At 41.0% G+C, this 20,879-nt stretch overlaps 2 protein-coding genes and 1 long non-coding RNA gene across 14 annotated transcripts in view; 2 read left to right on the top strand and 1 right to left on the bottom strand.

The window, feature by feature from the left end:
* Positions 1-1,771, top strand: part of LOC106036755 (contactin-4) — a 300,476-nt gene extending 298,705 nt beyond the window's left edge. For all 8 annotated transcript variants that reach the window (XM_048068607.2, XM_048068576.2, XM_067002911.1 and 5 more), the window contains one exon: positions 7-1,771. In XM_048068607.2, coding sequence (XP_047924564.1) covers positions 7-107 — 101 coding nt within the window. In that variant the 3' untranslated portion in view covers positions 108-1,771. The remainder of the gene's footprint in view (positions 1-6) is intronic.
* Positions 1,388-20,435, bottom strand: IL5RA (interleukin 5 receptor subunit alpha). 5 transcript variants are annotated; one of them, XM_013182329.3, is made up of 11 exons: positions 20,317-20,435; positions 17,794-17,867; positions 16,314-16,459; positions 15,394-15,532; positions 14,750-14,882; positions 14,484-14,674; positions 13,385-13,530; positions 12,616-12,751; positions 10,187-10,283; positions 4,939-5,020; positions 1,388-3,828 (listed from the first exon to the last, which is right to left on the bottom strand). In XM_013182329.3, exons 1-11 carry the CDS (start codon positions 20,337-20,339, stop codon positions 3,736-3,738), a joined length of 1,260 nt encoding a protein of 419 aa, XP_013037783.3. In that variant the 5' UTR covers positions 20,340-20,435; the 3' UTR covers positions 1,388-3,735. The 5 variants fall into 5 exon arrangements, with proteins under 5 accessions (XP_013037783.3, XP_013037784.3, XP_066859014.1 ...); XM_013182330.3 differs by having other exon boundaries at positions 17,794-17,952; positions 20,317-20,427; XM_067002913.1 differs by having other exon boundaries at positions 16,314-17,867; positions 20,317-20,383.
* LOC136791585 (uncharacterized) lies at positions 6,211-20,275 on the top strand. The gene is made up of 5 exons (XR_010833868.1): positions 6,211-6,493; positions 8,736-8,919; positions 15,340-15,511; positions 18,157-18,262; positions 20,148-20,275. It is a non-coding gene; the product is annotated as an uncharacterized lncRNA (long non-coding RNA).
* Positions 20,436-20,879: the final 444 nt, after the last annotated feature.

Raw genomic sequence — 20,879 nt, 5'->3', positions numbered from 1 at the left:
CCTCAGATGCGTATGCGAGAGGATCCGGTTCTTCAACCTCCAACGCTTGCACACTGTCAGCCATCAGCACGATAATGATCTCGCTCACAGCTCGGTCCAGTTTATGACAAAAATTACATAAAGGACTTCTTGTTTATAATATAAGCAACATTTAGCTAGTTGTTTCGAAGACACCCAGTACTAAGTAATATTGTGGTTTGAGTACATCTTACTACTGGAAAATGTTTATGCTTCTTTAGGAATGGCATTATACAGTACTTCCTCAAAGCAAATATAGCTTTGTCTGAAGTTTCCTTGGAAACTCTGCAATGCACTGAAAACATCTGTAATATGATGTTACCAAAGCAGTTTACATATGTCCTTATATGCATATTTTTTATTATATATTTAGTGTTTTATAGAATTTTTTAAAGTTAACATATGATGTAGATATTAATTTTTCCTCTGCTATAAAATGCTATGGACAACATTATCATGAAAATATTGTTTGAATTTTTTCCTTTATGACCGAGAGGTCAAAGTTGTTCTTAGTAAATTGGCTGCAACTTTCCTGTACAGTTTTACAAGGCTACGCAAGGCAGAACTGCTTCAGATCGGGTTCATAATGCAGCTGCATTTAAGGGCAGTTATGATGATTCTTGTGTTAAATCAAGTGCTTTTAACACACACGATTTCACATTTTATTCGGAGGACTAACCGAGACAAACTCCAAACGCTCAGAAAGAACACTATAATCTTGAAAAACCACACAGCTTTTGGTTATTTGCGGACTACAGGACATGTAGCTGATATTCTGGCATCATGCAGTAAGGTTCCATTTTTACCGTCTTGAAATAGCTTTGGCTTTATCATGATTAGCATTAAATTGGGTAGGGACTAAGGTAGTGCAGAGACATCACCTCTGCCTCTGGTGACACCGAGGGGCAGGTAGCAGCAGAAGGAGCCAGGAACCGAGGGGCCCCTGCGCGAGCCCTGCTCAGCCCACGTCGCTGCTCCGCGTTTCGCACCGAGGACATCAGGGTACAGCGGCTCTGACACCGGGCTCGCCGGCTGAACACGCACTCACTCCCCACGTGCGCTTTCCCATAACTCATCATTCTTCCCAAGTCCACCACAGAAAACGTTCAGACCCCGGCCGGGACCTGGCCGCACGGGGCTCCCCCCGGCCTGCAGGGTGGCCGCGGTTCTGCAGGAGCTCTTCGGAGAGACCTGGAGGCGTCACAGAGGCACGCCGGAAAATGAGGATATCCACAGCAAAATCATTCTTCTTAAGAGAAGGACTGTTTGTTACTACGGGGTAATTTTGTAAGTTCACTCAGATGGGATAATGCTAGTACAAGGCAATGGAATTTTCTATAAAATTTTCAAGTTTAAATGCGCTGCAGTGGTTTATTATTATTTTTTCCTGATAGCTTAAATTTGCCTGTAACTTGTCTTTTTTGCTTACAAAATAATACAGTTAACTTTTAGACCTTCTAAATATATTTATTCAGTAACGCATAATCAGGATTCCACTTGTGTAAAAGTCAGGGGTGTTGACCAGAGAAATATTGTCAGTATTTCAAGCTGTGTTCCTTTCTTAGTTTGATATGGTTACTTCTATGTAAAAAAAAATAAAAACAAACAAAAAAAACACAAAAACAAAAAAATGGAACAACAAAAAAAAGCTTCTGTAGTTCTCTCCCCAGTGTAAATGATATTTATCAGTGATCTAGCAGATGTAATCTTTTTTTAAAGGTATTGGTAATAAATATTCTGTCATTTGTAAAGATACCTGTCTGCAAGGAGCGTTTGTCCTCCATGCTTCGTTGCACCTGGTGATAAGTTTCGTAAGAGTGAGACAGCGGGTAAGACATCGCTTCTCCCGTTGTCTTTGTGCATTTTTGCAACTTTTTGCAATTCTAGTTCTGATTTTTAGGTGTGGCAGCACAGAGAAGCCCTGTGATCGGAGTCACTCTGGTGACTGCCTGGGGGCTGCGCTGAGGGTGCTGGGCCACGCGACACTCAGCCTTGCCGCTTGGCCGAGTGTTTCATCAACACCCAGGGCTGCCAGCCAGCAGGATGGACTGTCATGGAGAAAAGCCCTGCTTCCGAGTGAGGGTGGAGGCACCAACCGAGCGCTTACAGGCTCCCAGTGCTGCTTCATGGGGAAAAAAAAAAAAAACAGAAATCTGGGCACCAAAACCAACAGGCTGCTGGCCTCATCATCACCACCTCATTGCAATTGTTTGTGTGGCTTTCTTGTGATTTGCATCCTTACCAGTAACACAGAAAATTGAAAGCTCGTTTTTCACTTCTGGGGCTCTAAGCAGAAAGCCAGGTACCCGTCCAAGCCCCTGGTGCCTGGAGTGCCCGGGGCTGCGGAGCTTTCACTGGGAAGCACAGAGCATTCACACACGCACTTTCAAATTACCAAATGTACAGCTCAAGTGAAAAATGCACTTAAATGTATTGCATTAATCTCTGCAGAATCTTTCCATTACTGGGAATGAAGTTATATTTAGAAATTTTATTTATTAGGGTACTTGAAGGCATGGCATAAATGAAATATACTATAGTAAATGAATTCTCTTTCGACTTGTTTTTAGGATTTTACTAATGAAATTCTGATTTTCAGACTGTTAAAGTTGGGCACCTCAAATCCATTAAAATCACACACAGCAGAGGCATTTGAGGCACAAACACTGTTATATTAATGAGCTACATTAATTTTGATGGAGCCATGCTATTTCACCCAGATGAGAACTGGCTCATTTATTATAATTACTTTTAGTTTGTAGCACCTGGGAACTCCATTATGTTTAGGCACTTTCCAAACAATTTACTTGCTAGGTCAATTCTTTTTTTTCTCTTTTTTTCTTTTTATTCTTTGTTAATGTGCTTAACCCCACCTCTGCGCAGCTCAGTGGGTAGGAGGCTTCTTGGGCAGCCGAAGGGACTCTGCAAGAGGAGCAGAGCATCGCGGTCAGCAGCGGATGAGTTCAAAGCCAGCGCGGGGCAAGCGGTTTCAGGCAGGAGGTTTATTTGTTAACTTGCTTAGTGGATTACACAACAGAAGTATACAAAGCACAAACAGAAACCCACAGTGTTCCAGACTCGGTTCCTTTAAGATGGAACAATAGATAGGTAAGAAAAACAGGTTGCAATATTGGGCTTGGATTTTTAAAATTACAAACAAAGGAGTCGTCCAGCTCCTTCTGTCTCAGAAAGCCCTGTTAAAACCACCAGGAGTTCCATAGCAACTTTCTGTAATTACGTATAATTGAGAACTCTGCATTCCCAGGCTGTGTTTTCTACATGCAATTGAGGAAATTTATCAGTATGTGCCCTTTTTTTTTCTTTCTTTTTTTTTTTTTTTTTTTTTCTTTTTCAGGGAGCTACCTGTCAGTTTTCTGCAGGGTTTCATGGCTATTTCCCAGAACAGTTGCCAGTTGCCCGGCCATGTACCTTACTGCCTGCACCGGTACCATGTACCTTACTGCTACACAAAAATCCCAATTTGCATTTTACATGCTTAAGTTGTCAGAAGTATTTAAAAAAAAAAAAATCCAAAAGACTAAGCTGCCTACCAAAAAAAGCCACCAGCTCTTTTCCAGGATTTTTTTTTCATGCAAGAACCACGGCACTAGTTCCGTGCACTTACACCCTGCTTACACCATGACTTTCTGCGGGGGTCAACCCCACGTAGGGTGCCCCAGGATGTGGCATGGCCCTGCTGCGCGAGGCTGCACTGCCTCAGAAGACAAAGTCGTCCAGGGCACTGCAGGAGAGATCTTCGTCGAAGCTGCCGAGCTCCGTCTCTGTCTCGCTGGTGCAGGTGCGCGCCCTCTGGAAAGCAAGCGGAGGTTTAGCTGACAAGCTGCAGGTAAGCAGAAGTTATCAACTGACTCCGCTAGTTAAGAGAGCTCACATTTTCTAGCTGCAGTGTTGGTATTTGCTATTTTTCGTGTTCTTACGTGTGATACCCTTAGTCATATTATTTTACAGCAATGACTTTAATTAAAAACAAACATTATACTATAATCTTTTAAGCCTGTTTCCTTGACCAGACCATGGAATAATAACCATACCAAAAAAATCAAACCAGTATTCTGAGGGGACAAATTAAAATCAAGTTACCGAGCAGCACTCCCCTTGAGCAGACAATGAGGAGTTTTATCTTATCTGCAAGGCAAATGTATTTACCAGGAAGTGACAGCAAACATAATAAGGCTTAAAACTAGCTTAGCAGTAGGACCCAAGCATTTCTCACTGTTAGATTTCACAGAATAAATCAGCTCTCCAGGAAACAAGCTGCAGTCCCTGCCAAGGCAGGGCTCTGCCTGGCCGGGCTCCTGCAAGGAGCAGCTCCAGCGGCTTTCTGTGCAGAAGGCAGAGCCACAGGTACGGCACCCTGTGGCTGAAATGCCCTGCACGACAGAAACCAGACAGCAGCCCTTAATCCTTCCCCAGCCCAGTGCTCTGGAATAGGCCTTTCCCCTTTGGGGTTATTTTCATGGTTTTTACCCTCCCAAAAACACTCGGCCTACAAACAAGGTCAAATCAAGGCCTACTGCAGACTGGGATCTGCGGTGCTCTGGCCCCCTGGCAGAGGAGGTGGTCCCAAAGCCAGGTGAGCTCTGACCCCAGCACTTGTAACCACCCACACAGCCTCCCAAATGGCTAAATGTGAGGGCTAACTCCATGGGACGCCCATAGGTAAGGCACTGCATGGTGTTACACTAGCTGCACCCACCAATTTCCCATTTGGCAAGTTTTGCACAACACATTTGGCAACGGGGCCCACATTCGATGCTGACATTAGAAATTCTAAGAGGTCCAAAGGCTTTAACTCAGCAGTAACAGACTGTGCTGATAGTCCTACAGGGAGAGAGCAGCACACAAACACAAGTGTTCCTTCAATCATTAAAAAATAAATAAATAAAAATGTTACTTTACCTCATACTCATTTGGAAAGGGATCTCTGAACTTGTTGCTGGGTGTCGGAATTGGCGGAAACAGTTTACTCCATACAAATTTCCTGTCAAAAACAGTGGCGGAGGGCTATGAAAGGACTGCTCTTTCTGATGGATGAAGCATCTGACGAGCAGCGCATTTCTTCGCGAGAGGCCAGCTCTCACCCCGTGAGCCTTCCTGCTCTCCTCCCGCATCCGCAGCTGGAGGCAGCGGCACTGGGTTCAAAGGGCTCAGAGCAGTGGGTAATCGTCCACTAGTGCAGACCCCAAGGATGTGGCAGCTGTTCACGTCCTGACAGGACACTTCTGGACCCTGGGGACATGTGGATGACAAAAAGGAGGGGCCCCAACAGCCTCCCCCTGCAGCTGTAGCAGAGAACCGGGTGCTGCCCCATCCAGCGGGGCAGTAACGGCCCCGACTTGGAGAGAAACTACTTGCGCTCATCTGTCTGCTCACACACGCCTGCTTCCCAAGGGCTGCACTGTCATGTACCTTGTTTGGACATTCAGGACAGGCTGCCTCTTGCTCAGATCATGGTTTCTGGACATAATCTGCCTCTGCGTCATGGTAGGAGAGCAAGTGCAAATAATTGTGTGCCGAGGGAGCACGGAGGAGGCAAGGAGTGGGCCAGCGAGGGCTGACAAGTAAACGGTTCCACTTAGTGGGGTAATAGCTCATCCTGCTAGCACCCTTTGAGACACTCCTGTTCTGCCTGACGCTCTTTAGCCTGGCTGAAGCGTTTAGGCATAGGTACTTTTGTGATAGCAAGTGCTGCCGAGCAAACGTTTTCTTGTCTTTGACATATCCCAGCGTAGAGTTTGCATTTCAGTCACTAAAATGCTTTCACTGTCTCTGCCTCTGGATAGCGTGAGGTCCAAGCAGGGTCAGGTTTTAATGGGAACATGGCCTGACTGGAGATTAGAGGATTTAGCCCAGAATTAGTGTGCAGAGATGCTTTGATGTCCATGAAGCAGAGACGTGGCCCAGGTGTGGAGGCCTGGCAGCAGCCCTCCTGCCTCCTCGCCGCTGGGACCGAGGGCAGGCCTGCTCCTGCCCGTGTCACTTGGTGACAATTCTGCCTGGTGTCTGGTTAGCCGAGCGCTTATGTTATTATGACTATTCTTTTGAAAGCTTTCTGATTTCTGTCAAGTTCTCTTTTATCCTGTTATTCCTCCTCAGCAGGGAGTCTAAAATAAATTCCTGCTGCTCACTTACTCTTTTCCATAGCTTTCATTCTGAGGTAGAAAAAAAAATCTTCATCTCTCTCCCACGCCCTCCCCTGAAAGAGTTTCTTCAAAGTATTTTCTGACTATCAGTTTGGAGCTAAACCTCCCTGGCTGAGCCGCCGCTGCCTTGAAAGAGCCATTGCTGCATAACTAATTATTAGGTGAAGGGAAGGGACATACCGCTGCCAGCACAGCAGAAGACCTGACCAAGCAAACTATGGGACGTCTCCCCATTGCTGCACATGGACCAGGGTCTGTGAAGGAGGTGTGAAGACAGAATCAGGACTATGGGGAGGAAAAGCAGTGTGTAGGTACTCCATCTTCATGGCTCCTCACTCCATCGCAGTTCCCCAGCCTTCCAGGTGCCAGGCCCCAGAGGCCTCATGATTTCCCTTGTGTCCTGGTTACCAATTCCAGACAGACCCTGGGTTCAGCTTCAAACTCCAACAAGACCAGCTAGTCCAGGGTCAAAATAAAGGCCTCTCTTCTTAACCATGGGAAGGTTTTGTGTGGAGAAAGCCAATAAACCAGTTTGCTATAGCTGTGCATGTTCAGTTGCCTTGTGACATGACAAAGGATCATTTTGCTTTCTGAAACCAGGTTTACACTGGGACATTACATTAGATTAGATGAGGACAAAGATTAGATAAGGACATTTATCTAATGTAATCTAAATAATTAATTATGCTCAACAGAAACAGGATGATTTACTATGGGGCAGATCTGAAAGGGCCCTTGGTAGCGAGGTGTGCAGCAGGTCTGGCACTTCTGGGGGCAAAACAAGGGCCTGGTCTGTCCTCTACCTCTTCCCCCCAACTCCTAACAGGGACGCATTCCTAGTTGTGCCGTTTATCAATGAAAGATTTTGATGGAGCCATACCAAAATTATTTATTGAGTCAGCAAAAAGCATAAGTTACATGTCACTTCTGGAGTGGAAACACTTAAGGAGGGGTGCACAAACACCCAGCAGAAATGAGGCAGAAGCACACGGGTTCGTGGTGGTTGCATGCCCCTCAGGTGCAAGAGTCTGCAGTGAGGCGGTGGTGGGGTGGTTACAGTGATGCTCTCAGTATGGTCCTGGTCTTTTTTGGCAGGACACTGAAAAGTCGGAGTTAAGTGATTAAAATATTTTGTCAAAGAAAGTTTTCCCAACATCTGTGTTTGCCTCTATCCGAGGCAAAGATCACAGCCCTTTCCATCAGCATTATTTGCACCTTCAGGCTTTGGAAACACTCTACAAGACCCTTGTGGCTTAACTCGGTGTTTCAGCTTTTTCACTCTAGCTACTGTGCTGTCTCTCTTTCTGAAATTTGCCACTTTCCCATGGACTGTGGCATTAAAAGGCCTAAGATAAACAAAGAGAGATAAGTAAGAGAACATGCTCTTTTTTCCCTCTTCCAACCTCTACAATAAGGCTGATAAAACATTTGTTTTCACAGTATGTTGGAGTGCCTTTTCTAGTGTCTTGCCTCCCCTGAGATTCCCTGTGACATTTTCCAAAGGACTTCCCTGTAGCAGGTAGCTGGTGACTGCTGGTCAGGGACTGGTGTGGCGTGCAGAGGAGGGAGGGGAACCTGGGGGAGGGCAGGATGACCGCTCTGATTGCAGGGCACAGAGGGCTGCTCACTGGCCTGATTTCAGTTAAGTGGAGAGCAGCTGGGAGCAAGTTGTTAACTACATCCTCCTGTGGGCTCACCTCCAGGAGAAAGTGGTATTCTGAGGCACAGCCTAAGGAGGTACAGAAGATGCTCATTAATGAAGACAGAGGGCAAACTAGGGAAACATTCGATTGTACTTTTTATCAAGACAATATCTCCATCAGCTACTGCAAGTAACTATCCAAGCAGTCCCAGAGGGCTATCTTGCCTTGGGATATTTTTTCCCCAAGCAGTGGTCTTTATTTCTGATGACTGTAGTCACCAGGAATTATATAGAAAAATTTATAGAAGTCTTTGGTGTAATGAAATTCCTTATAATGCCTTCAAATTGCATGAAATTTGAAATGATTCTGTGGCTTGAATTGCGTGGTACTCTTCATGAATTTTCAACAGCAGTAAAAATGAAAGAGGGTATTAATGAAATTGTGATCTAGTGAACCTGTTCTACTTTTACTATCTGCACATTCAATAAACGTGCAGGCTAAGCCCTGCACTTCATCTTTTCGCACTTCCTACCTCCTCCCAGGGTGGGCTGGAGGACTAGAGAAAGGGACAATGGAGTAGAGAAGTGACAAGGTACTGAGCAGGAAACTGCCAGGGAAGGATGGAAGAAAGATAGCAAAACCATGAAACTCAGTACAGCAGGCAGATAAAACTTTAATCACTTTGGCAAAGATGCTATGTAATGAGCCTTTGGGTGCTAGGGAATTATACACCAGTCAGACAGAGAGAAAATCCTAGAAGCTACCAGTGCAGCGGCAAACATCTGAACCTGGAAATGCTAGCTTAAATTTGCCCAGTGTAATACAGTTCATAAAATGCATTAGTACAGCATCTTCAAGCCAGTCCTTGAGTAGAAGTCTATACCTATTTCTTTCTCTATCTCTTTTTGAGGGTATTTGCATAATATCCAAATAGTTGCTGAACTCCATGGGACAACAAGGAGCATTATGAGTGCTACTAACTGGTATTGGACAAAGATGTTCATAGCTATCCCAAACAGAGATGAGAGAGCTGATCAAAATGGTGCCAGAGCAGTGGAGGACCTACAGCTATACAGAAGGATCAATCCATACAGGTATCTGTCATGTGAGCAAGGGCGGTTTGGAGATATCCACCAACATACCAAGGCTGCTTAAGAACATGTGCATATGAAATGCAATATGAATAAACTCTCTGTATAGTTAATCTTTCTTTTTCCAAAGACATTTACTTGTTGAGACCTGCTAGGCTAACTAAATTAACTTAAGAACAGGTTATTATGGATATCAGATGCTTTGGGGAGTTAACATTTATTTTAATATAACATTCCTGGAGAGAAGACCTTTATTTGATAAAGGAAACATGCTAGGGAAAGGAAAACAGTCATGGACCTATCAGTATAACCAATAATTTAAAAGGCACTAAAGAAATTAATTTAAAAAAAAAGTAGCAGAGTTGAGGACAACACCTAAGTTACTGGGAGCTGTGTTTATTGTGGACCTGATAATTGCTGCTTGCTCCATGTTTCAGGGAAGAAGCTTGTAATTACATTGATTCTGTAATTCATCACTTATGACCTGATCAGTCACTACTACAGAAAGCCAATGTAGCTGGGTTTCTTTACAGCACATTTTGGGAAGCTGGGCTATACGGCATCTGTTTTGGCATCCATAGCCTCTGTAGTATTTAAAAATAAACTAAACAAATATTTTAAAATACTCATAACAAGCAATAGTTCAATACACTTCCTCCTGATAAGGGGTAAGGAGGAGCAGCAAGCTCAAAGGACCAGAATTTCTACGTCTTCAGAGCATCTACCACACTCCTTGATGTCACCTGTAATTCAGACCACATGCCTGGGGCCCAGTATTGAGTGTAGTTGTACAGGCTGATGTAGACATGACTGAGAAAATACTGGACTGTACATTTTAGTCATGAAAGATGCTCTCAGCAGTTTCACCATGGTTAAAGACAGAATCCTACTGTGGAAATCGTTGACCCAACAATATCCATTTAAGTGAGGAAATGAGATGTGGACAAATAGGTTTTTAAGAAATTCTCCTCACTCAGTATATATATATATATATATATATATATATATATATATATATATATGCTTAAAATTAAATTGAACAACCCTCTTACCTCACCAATTTTGCTGAATGTTACTATAGATAATTAATGAGAATGTACTGTAATGTAATGTAATGAGGATTCGGTACTTTTGCTTTGCATAATTATGCTTGAATACTGAACTTGGTGCCCCTCCTGAAAATTAAGCAAAGCTTTTAATGTCACCCCACACCTGTTCAACACCTAGTATTTAGTTACGCTGTAATTACAAAGAAGATATTGATACTTACATTTTGCATATTATACCAACAAGCACGATTGTAGCGCACATGGACACACAGAGCACAGCCAGAATCCAGGCTATGAAATTCTCCTGTTTGTTTTCTCCTGAGTTTCAAGAAAAAATATATATATATAAAAAATATACACTTTATCACAGGTTATTTTTAAGCACACTTTTACAAAAGGTTTCATCAGCTGTTTTATATTCAGATCACATTTTAACACACAAACTATGAAGACCTGCTACATCTATTTAAAAATGAAGTGTAGAGCTTCAAGAACAGTTGCCATGAATCTGACTTTTTGATTTCATCAATAAATTTCTTTCATTTTATTGCCACCAAGCCGAGAAGCGTGAAGTGCCTGCTCTGCCAGTACCACCAGGATGCCAGGCTGCATTACGCCACACCCCGGGATGCACCACGCCGTGCAGTATTCGCATGGCTGGTACCCAGCAGAGGCACCGCTTGCTTATAACCTCAGGCACAACCTGTTTGTTCTCCATTAAACTCTTCTTCATTTCTGTTAATCCTCTCTAGCCAGCAACTACACTTCTCTGACTTTGTTAGCTTTCCTGTAAAAAAGATGTTGAAACGCCCAATTTTTCTTGTAAGCTGTTGCTGCTGCATTTCCTTAGGGAGAATTTCTCTACTGCCTCTGCCTGGGAGCAGACAGGTATTTCTATCAAGGTCAACGTTTCCATTTTAAAAAGGCATGCTTAGTGACCACGACCATTATTTTGTGCCATATTATGCCATATAACAAAAGCATTTACATTTAACTGCATTTTCAAAAGGTTGCTGAGTCCGTGTGTGCTTCCGATAACTACCTGTCCTATGCATCAAGATGTCAGCACTGCCATTACCAGGTAATTGAAAGGACATGAATCGGCCAGCAGCAGGCCTGATGGGTTTATTGGTGCTGCAGACAAAACAATATTCAATTTTGGCCCGATTTCTTTCTGAGAAACAGGGAGCTGAGCCTGCCATCTCCACCAGAGGCTGCAGCAGCACAGCAGGCCCCACAACCAGGCTGATGCCATGAGCATGCCTGCGTGGATCCATCCTGGGCCTTTGTACCACTGTGGCAGTGGTACACAGTCAGCCTTTCAACAACAAGCACAGTAGGACGGCTAATTTTCTTTCAAGAAAGTAAGATTTGAGGTGTAACTGTCAGCCCAGCTGGGTTATCCCCAGCCTAAGCCTGTGTTAAGGCCCATCTGGATATGTTTGAGACTTTAGTCATTTTTTAACAGAAGACTAACTTTCTTTTCGTCTTTTTTTTATCATCCCAGTGGATTTCTCATATTTGATATTTGCTGAGCATTAGTGGAGGAGTCTGTAATGATGTTCCCAGGTTCTCCAGTTATCATCACGCTGCACAACAGAGATGGCTCCAAAAGCACTTCAGCTGCTGTAGAGGTGCCCGCAAATGCTTCAGCTTTGCTGGGAAAGCAGAAGCAGAACAGCACAAATGTGCTGCGAGGTATTTCTCTGCCCCAAACTTGACCTATAGATTTTCTTTTAAACTGTGAGTCCTGGCAGTGGCTATTCACAGGTACCTGCCATCTCACAGATTTGATGTCATGCATAGTTAATAAAGACGGGCGGCCTACTCAGCTGCATTAATGATTTCTGTATCTAGCTTTGTCTGACTGTAGTGCTTCCAACCAACCTCTCAGAGACAGGTGGTATCAAGATCTACTTTCACAATGCTCTTTTTGGCAGCATATGGCTGCATTGAATCTGGTTTGATCACCACAGCTCAAGGAAAGGAAGCAGAATTGTATTTCAATTTTTAGCAAAGCCAGAGGGCTGCTGCTACAGGGAAAAGTACAGTAAACAGGAGAGAGTAAGGGACTACTTTTTTTTTTTTCTTTTGTGAAAACCAGGAAGTGAAGAAACTCAAAAGATAACAGCAAAGCAGGATGTCTATGAACAAACAGTCGATAACGTGCCATGATAAGAAAACTGCTATTTCCAGAAAAAAAAAAAAAAAAAAAAAAGAACATGTTCAGCAAGCAGAAAATACAGAACAGAGTGCGGCGAATTATCATGTTCCTAAGATGCTATAGCCATATTGGGGTTTTTGTTTGATTTGTTTTTTGTTTTGTTTTGTTTTGTTTTGTTTTTTAAGATAGTTTCATTAAAGTAGTAATTGATATGACCACTCATATTAACTTCCAGCGTGAGTATCACGGTGCATGTCAGGGAAATACATGTGAAAACTAAAGTAATGCCATTAAAAGGCCTTAGCTAGAACTTAGGCCTTAAGCTAGTTTAAAGTAAACTCTGAAAACGTAAGCATATAAAAACAACAAACTGTTTAAAAACAAATTTATATGTCCAAAAGTTGGGGGGATTTTTTTTTTTATTTCTAATGTATTAATTACTACAATGTATTATTTTCTTACAAGACAAGGGCATGTCATTCTTACCAACATAAAGAATTTCACTCCAGTCACTCCAAAATCCTCTTCTACAACATAGATGATGGTTAGCTCTTATTTGTATGGAATACTTGCAGGTAACATCAATCCATAATCTGATGTCATTTGAGTATATTTTCAATGTCTGTTAGAAAAACAGCATCATACTGTTATAGATTACTTACGGCTGGGCAACTCAGGCAAACAAAAAATCTTTTTCATCTTTTTATTTTTTAAAAAATTCTTTACTAGACTAAGAGTGAACATCAGGTCTTGCTTTTGAAGAAAGAACTCTATTTATAAGTGTAATTTCTCTCCTAATACACCTATGTTTTAGGGCAAAGTTTTTGAAAGATGCTTCATTTTGGGTTCTTCCTTAAGACACTTCATGTTGGAGTTTCAGAATTTTCCACCTTCATCCTGTTAAAGCTAGATGCAATAAAACTTTCTTTTTTGTTCTTCTGTTTTCCAAGCTGTCTTGGAAGTAGTTTGTTGCAGACATAAATGATGTCCAAAAAAAGAATTAAAATGTGCAAACTGAGGAGACTTTGGCTTTGTTGAACCAAAGTCACAAATGGGACACGAGTTTCACCAATAATCCATAGTTTCAAAAAATGCACTGATGCAGGTTTTATTTTAAAATATTTTAAATTTGTACCATGTCCATGAATACGAGGCTTTTTTCCCAGGCTGCATAAAGGTAACTTCTAGTTACAGAGGACACTCAGCTCAGAGGAGGGAACATGACGTAATACTTGGGCACCAGAGAAGCAATTACCTGCTTGTTACCTGACTTCAAGTTGATGAGGTAAAATTCATATTCAAAACAACCTTTAGAAAAAGGAGAAATTGGCTTCTCCCATGTGGCCAAGAGATCATTTTGCTGTAAGAATACAGTGACATTTCTGGGAACATTCACTTTTTCTACAAAAAGAAAATCATATCGGTTATTTATAGAGCAAAGCTAAAATACTAACAATTGTAGCAGTTTAGAACTTGATAGTTTCCAAGTAGGCCCTATAATCCTTGAATTTATTTCACATTTTGGGCAAAAAAATAAGAATTTGGGAGGAATAACTATATTGCAAAAAACAATTAAGGGAAAACAGTTTAAAAAAATCCAGTTAAAAGCTTTCAGAAAGTAGATTATTGAGGGGGGGAGGTATTTATTAAATTATTTTTCACAAAAGCATTAAATTAATGATAGACTGTTTAGAAAAAAATTCTTTTTATTAAAAATAAAAAGAAAATGCAGCAAGTTACTGAAAAATGGGAAAAAAATCAAAGATGGATCAGCAGCTATTGTGGGGCTGGTTTCTAAGAAGAAATTATGTCGAAAGTTTTGTGTTAGTAAAGCTATGAGAAAAGGAAATGTTACATGTTTACAAAAAAAGTGAAAGGCATGGAACTAATGATGAAGGAAAATAAATTCTTTGGGTTGGAGAGAGTGATAGACAGTCATGGCTAATAACACCTTTTATTCTATAGTCTAATGACATTCTTTAAGGCATGGTTATCCTGAGTGTTGTGTTCCTTTTAAAGAACAGATGTAAAACAAAAGGTAGCAAAAACTACTTGAAGGTGTATTAATTAACTCACTAGAAAATGTATATTTAAATAAACCTTAGGCTATAAAATATTAACTCTCTAGTTTTTCTTTCTGTTTTTGTCATTCTATAACTTAAATTATTAAAATCAGTTAGTTGAAGCCATCAGTTTCTGTCTCATCATCCCTTCCAATTTCTTTGACATCCATGCAAAAGCAGCACATGCTTTCACCTGCATCGAGGACAATTCAGTTCACTAATATTAATTTACAAATCTTTTGACAATCCTGCTAGACATTTACTTTTTTTTTTTAATGTATTTCTACTCACCTATGGCATTTTGGTTAAATAACTGCTGAAAAGGTCTGATTGCAGCATACTTGCTAGACCCATTAATATGTATTACAATGAGTTTATCAATCTCATCAGGAGTAATATGAGTCACTGAAAATCTGCACTCTATATTCCTGTTCCACTTGTCTTTGATATAATCTTGACATTCTTCAGTGCAGGTCTCATACCTAAATTAAAACATTTGTGATAAATGATGCTCTTAAAGAAATTTGTTACCGAGCAAATTGGGAGAAGACACCAACCTGTAAAATAGAAAGTACTTGGTATCTTCTGGTGCCCCTTTGCCAGGAAGCCAAGTGCAGTGGAGAGAAACAGTACTAAAAATGGTGAAATGAGTAGCACAGGACAAATTAGTGACAGCTGTATTTGCAGCACCTACAGAATCACAAAATTATAGAATAGAAAGAAGAAAAATCATTACAGGAGTTGTAAGAAATTCGTGTTTCTAAGACACTGATTAAAGTCTTTGGTACATTTTACCTACGTTGTATATTTTCTTTGTGTTTTATATATCACACAATTCTATTAGTAATGGACGGATGAATATTCCTAATCACTGTAAGTAAAGCTCTACCACACAGCATTACGTATTTCACATACACCTCATGATTCAAGGCGATATCATCTTTTATTATCATAAAGTGTATGAAAGTAGGTTATCTTTGCCTTAGCAAGGAATTTTTAGAAACTTTTTTGTATGGGTTATCCAGATTATATTCCAGGCTTCACAGCTGTAGAGAAAGGCCTGGACTAAATAGTTTTGTAAGACCAACATAGCAGGTATAGGGGAAAATGCCATTTAGTATTAAACCTGTCACCTTTTGATGTCTAGTCCACAGACGAGTACAGAACACAAACTTCAGACCTCCCTCGCATTTCTTCTTACCTGGTGGAGGCTGGAGTTCTGCTGTCACCCAGTCACTTGTCATCTGAACACCATTATGGAAAAGCAACGTCCGAATGTGTGCAGAGAAACCATTGTGAAGTGCAGCTGTTTGGAAACTGTAAGTCTTCTTTGTATCATACTTTAAAAATAACAATAATAATAATAAAGCAACACATGATGGGAGCTGAATTAAGGGACCTGCGAAGAGTGATCTTCTACAAAATGTGGGCCTTTAGCGAGTGCCTCACTATATGCTTACTTGAAACCTTGAAGGCAGTGCGTACCTGCTCATCACCTAGCTTGGCTATGGCTATCCTGTGCTTCCACAGCAGGAGTCGCATAGATGGTGACTCACAGTAAAAAACTTGAATTAGCTGCTTTAAATAGCCCACAGGAGCAAACCAGCCATTGAGTGTCAGGAGCAGAGGCAAACCAGCTAGGTAGCTGAGCTGGTTATATTAAATGTATAAAGCTAGACAGCACAAATAATCCACACAAGTGTTTAAGGTTTCTCAGTCAAGACAACAGGACCCTTATCTTACCAAAATTTGCCTATAATGCATAGCTGTGACAAAACACAGTCTAACATTTTAATGATAACCTAGCATTAATCTGAATTAAATAAGCTGACTGGAATGGGGAGCAGTATCACGTAAACCCAGTCTACAACTTCCCCTCCAAGATGAATGCTGCAGAAACTGCCAATTCCCCAGGCAATTCCTAACCCTTGTCCCAGCAGAACTGTACCCATAAGCATAGACGAAAGGGAATCTACCCAGTGCTCAAAGTACTTGTTTATGGTGGAAGAGAGTAAGTGACTCAATTTGTCAATCGTTCAAGAGACGTGTCACACCTACTGCACCCTGATTTGGTGCCATAACAGGAATTCAGACTTTTTAGGATGCTGGACTTAATTTTACCTCTTCAGACACAGGAGCTAAGATTTTCACATCGTATCTAATAGTGTAGTTTTTTTGTTCTTGATTAGGGTTTGGCTTCCAGCGTAGAAGTACTCGTGCTAATGCAGAGACCGTAAGGGTAAAGTTAACAGGTGGGAAAACCTGAACTGTAAGGAAGAAAAAAAAATATTCACAATGCAATAATCCAGTGCATTGTTTAGACCAATAGCTATTTATAATTAAAGGGTAATGCAAGAAAACCATAACAAATTTTATTTCAATATTGTATTCTCTCAACAGCTTCTTACAAAATGTTCCTAACAGTTGAAAAGTATCTTTAAATAACACCCAAAACTTCATCAAATAAGAGTCTACTTAAGACTTAGCTTAAAAAATGACTTTTTACAACAGTTTCAACTTGTAGATCACAATGACATATTACATTTAGCTTATTAATTAGGTTCAGGTTTTTCAGTCTTGATCCTGACAGCCACTTAGGCACTGGGCATCCATACCGAATGGGGCCGATGAAGTGATCAGCTGTGTGATCGATTCTCACCCACAGAGGCTGGCAGAACAGCATGACGTGGGGGCTTTCTAAGTGAAGGCTGACAGCCACAAGAAGTCATACACGAGAGAAACAAAAGTATGATGAACAGAGGAATTAAGCACAAATGGAAGAAAACATAGAAGGATGGGAATGATCATTTAAAATGACAGGGCAAGAGGGATTCCTGGAGCTCTTATGGAAATGAAGGTCTCATGCTGGGGGAAAATGTTAGCATATAAATAGCAACACAGTGAAATAATCAATCTACTCCCCTCCATTTCTAGAGTTCTTCAGAGCTCATCCTCCCTTATTTGCCATCTCTCAGGCAGCTTTTAATGCCCATTTGTTCCATTTTCAAACAAGTGCCTCGCATTAGAAAAACTGCCTCATAAAGAGTCAGAAAACCGCGACACAAACTGCCTTGAACTGCTTTCTTTAAAATGTTCCTTTCTGAGATGTCCACAAAAACCATCAGTATTAAGGTTCTTGGTATACCGGGACTGCTGCCGATGATGCTTTACGTCGTCAAGTTTCTGCAGCTAAGTCTAGTTTTATTCCTGGAAATAAAATTGCTATCCTGAACAATGCTGTTGTTCTGCCCAGATTTACGTCGTTAAATAAACCAGGCCAGGAGCCACTGTCTGCCCTGGAGGCCCGGTGGCACACAGCTTGCACCTACACACCCCGCACGTCTCCCCTCTCACAGCAAAGGCAGTCCAGACTGCCTCTGGGAGCAGTCCTCGGGCACTGGCAGGGAGAAATCTCACTGAGATGGGGTAAAATGATCCCAGGAAGCATCTTAACACAGCATGGTCATTTGTGGGCCTCTCCTCAGGGCATGCCATGGCCTGTTTTATTTACGTGTAGAACAGCACATTTGACTAACACCTCGCAGGGCCTTGGTCACCCCAGTGCTGAAGCACGGCGTTGGTAGGAAGGAACACACCTTACCTGCTTTACCTTGAGGTACGTGTGGCTGAACCACGATCATTGTCCAAAGGAGGATCAGAAAAACTCTCATCATGCTGGCCATAATGTTTAGATGGTCAATGAGAAAGACTGTGTATCAGTGTACGTGGCTTGCCACCATTTTACATCAGATGCTGAAAGCTAAAAACAAACCCAAGCCCAAGCATTAAGCACACAAACTATGGAGCACAGGGCAGATATAGCCATGTGATCAAAGGGATGAAACTGCCGCTTGCAAGGCACAGACTTTTCTTGTTCCCTTGCAGGAAAATGCATCTTGTTGCAGCTAAATTTAACGTAAGTACCAATAGCCACATCTCGATTTGCTCCCTTTGCTTTTCTCAGACCCCCTTGAAAAGCTATCGTTTCCAACACTGTCACGTGTGGGTGTTCGGAGCAGCAGTCACGGCCCTACCACATCTCTTCACAGAGAGGAGCAAGTCGGGTACAGGTATGTTGGCTTTCAGTGAAGTCCCATTTACTCCAAGAACAGAAATATCTATATTTTTAGCTGCCACTATATATAAAATGGCTACTTGCTCAAATGTACTTTCCAGATTCTGTTTCAATAAAGCTCACTAAAGAAGCAGTCTCAGTGCTCACCTCAAGGCTAATTCTCCAGTGTTAATTATGGGGTGTAAGAGAAACTATTTTGTTTGTTTCTAATTTAAATGAACGACTATTTTTAATGCTTAAAAACAGCATGTTCTTATGCTTCCTACAGATTGTTTCATGAAGTACTGGGGGGAAAAAATCTGTGTCTTATCATTCATGTATAACCTAATATAAACAACATGGAAATACAGAACAGCAGCTTTCCAAAATGTTCTTACGGAAGAGAAATACACCCTCCCAGCCCAATCACACTGCTTCCCTGGGGCATCTACAGCAATTTCTTGTGTGGAAAACATAATATTTTCAGATGGTAATGAGCAGAGAAAGCATCTTTAACCCATCAGTTCTCTGTGAACCTCCAATAAATAACCCAGAGTCTGGAAGCAATCCAATTGATCACAGTTGGGGTACTTCTGCTATGCAGTAACTATTTTTAAAAATGGTGTATGAATGCTTAGTTCATTAAAATGATGCATAATCCACAATACAGTGTGTTTCTTAATGTCCAAGTCCACTCATTATCTATATTCATATTCCGTATGTATCTAGTACTCTGCTAGCCAAAATGTGCACAAGGCTAATTGAACCTCTGGAGTTTTCTAATGGATTATTCCTGGAGAGTCAGGGTTTGCTTTTATGTAAGCTGGGTTATTGAAAGACATTTTGGTTATTCCAAAATGTATGTGAATCACAACCAGGTAATTATTATCGACACCATACATTTATGCTTAGGCAATGCCACTAAGACTCAATCACACTACCATTCATAAAAAGTCTGTTCTTTTTGGATTGTAACTTTTGGATGTACTTGCTTTTTTTCTTTCTTTTTTTTTTTAAAAAAAGCAATCACTTCAGTACATTATTTAAATAAAAAAAAAAAAATCTTTAGAAAGCCTCATGTTTTACAACTGCCTGGGATTCACATCTACTAACTCCAGTAATCTCAGTACATTGGTTTCAGGACGGCGCTGACATTTAGCACAACTAAAAAGCTAGCACTCTTCTTGCTTTGCTTATATTGCCTTCAGTTGCCTAAACGTTTTTTACTTTGCCCTCAAAGAATAAGTATTCTGATTCTTCTTAGGCACAGTCTTTTCCCTGTACTTCTGAAAAGACCCTAAATATCAACTTTTGATTCAGAAGTACTTTAGCTGTCTAAAAGCATAGGATTATTAGACACAGATCTAACATTTCCTGCCAAACAGTTGCTAATTTGTAATTTGGTATAAAATTTTACTGTAATGTAGACTGGATTTTAATAATTATTCTTGTTTTTCTTGTCACATTATTTTTCGCTACCTTATTTTCAAAAATGTTACTTTTCTTTTTCTTGCTATCAGCCTAACATTGAAATTTAGCTTTTGGAAGAGGTATTTCCATAGCTGTGTGAGCTGAGTAAATGAGCATCCCACAAAATGCGATAACCTGGGTGTTTCATGTGATAAATTACTGAAAATAAAATCAAAATAAGTAATTTAAGTAAAGAAGTTAACAAGAAATGTACAACAGGATTATGCTCCTCACAAAAAAATTGATATAATAACTTCCCAGGATGAATAAAAGCCTTGATTATATTATGTTTTGGTTATATACAGTAAAAAGTAATAAGCAGAAGGTAAAAGATACATTCCCTTCATGAAGGGAAATTTATTCCTTCTTAAAGTGCAGTATAAATCTAAACCATAGAAAATAGCCTCTAAAAGGTAATGATTTTCTTTTAGCTGACATATGTTCCACCATCTCAGAGGCAACTGGTCAGAAGCAGATTCCAGATGGATTTCCCAGTATAATGCAAAAATGGCTTTTCAAAGTGAGACCTTTTCAGTCTTCAAACAAAGCACAACAAGGCAAAAAAAAAAAAAATCTACAACACATATCCCAGAAGGTTACCTGTGGAGTCTCAAAAGTTCCATGAAGAGCCTGCTCTGTTTGTTCGAACGTCCTCTGGGTCATCTCCCTGTGGGTTTCTTTTATAACTGCTGTCTTTTAAGTACAAATGCGATAGGTACTTCAGAAATGATAGCAGATGATAAGTTAGACAAGCATGCATTGAAAAAGGGAACTACAGATTTAACCACAGGGTGGAAGGCTCTGTTCTAGCACACAGTTTTACTTTATTTATTGACGGTTATATACCATAATCTGATAATTCTCCAATAACTTTGCAAGAGCCAGAATGTTTAAACACAGACTGCAAAGAAATAACCTACAGACAACTACCAACTGACCGGTGCCAACATCCCAAGTTGTTCTTCCCCCTAGAAAATCAAATCCTGATGTTGTCGGAAGACTGTGCATCATCTTGTCCAATGATCCTGCCATGTGGAAACCAGTGGTATTTTGAGAAGTTACCAATATCAGAGCAAGACCAGCTTTCTAAACACGTGCTGAGAGCTGTGATCCATGGGTTTGGATAACACAGGCTCCCAACCAGGACAAGCAGTGGAAACCAT

This window comes from Anser cygnoides, chromosome 10 (genome assembly GCF_040182565.1).
Source record: "Anser cygnoides isolate HZ-2024a breed goose chromosome 10, Taihu_goose_T2T_genome, whole genome shotgun sequence".
In the NCBI taxonomy this organism is placed as follows: Eukaryota; Metazoa; Chordata; class Aves; order Anseriformes; family Anatidae; genus Anser; species Anser cygnoides.
The sequence above is the reverse complement of the archived record's forward strand: the minus strand, read 5'-3'. Positions and strand labels throughout refer to the sequence as shown.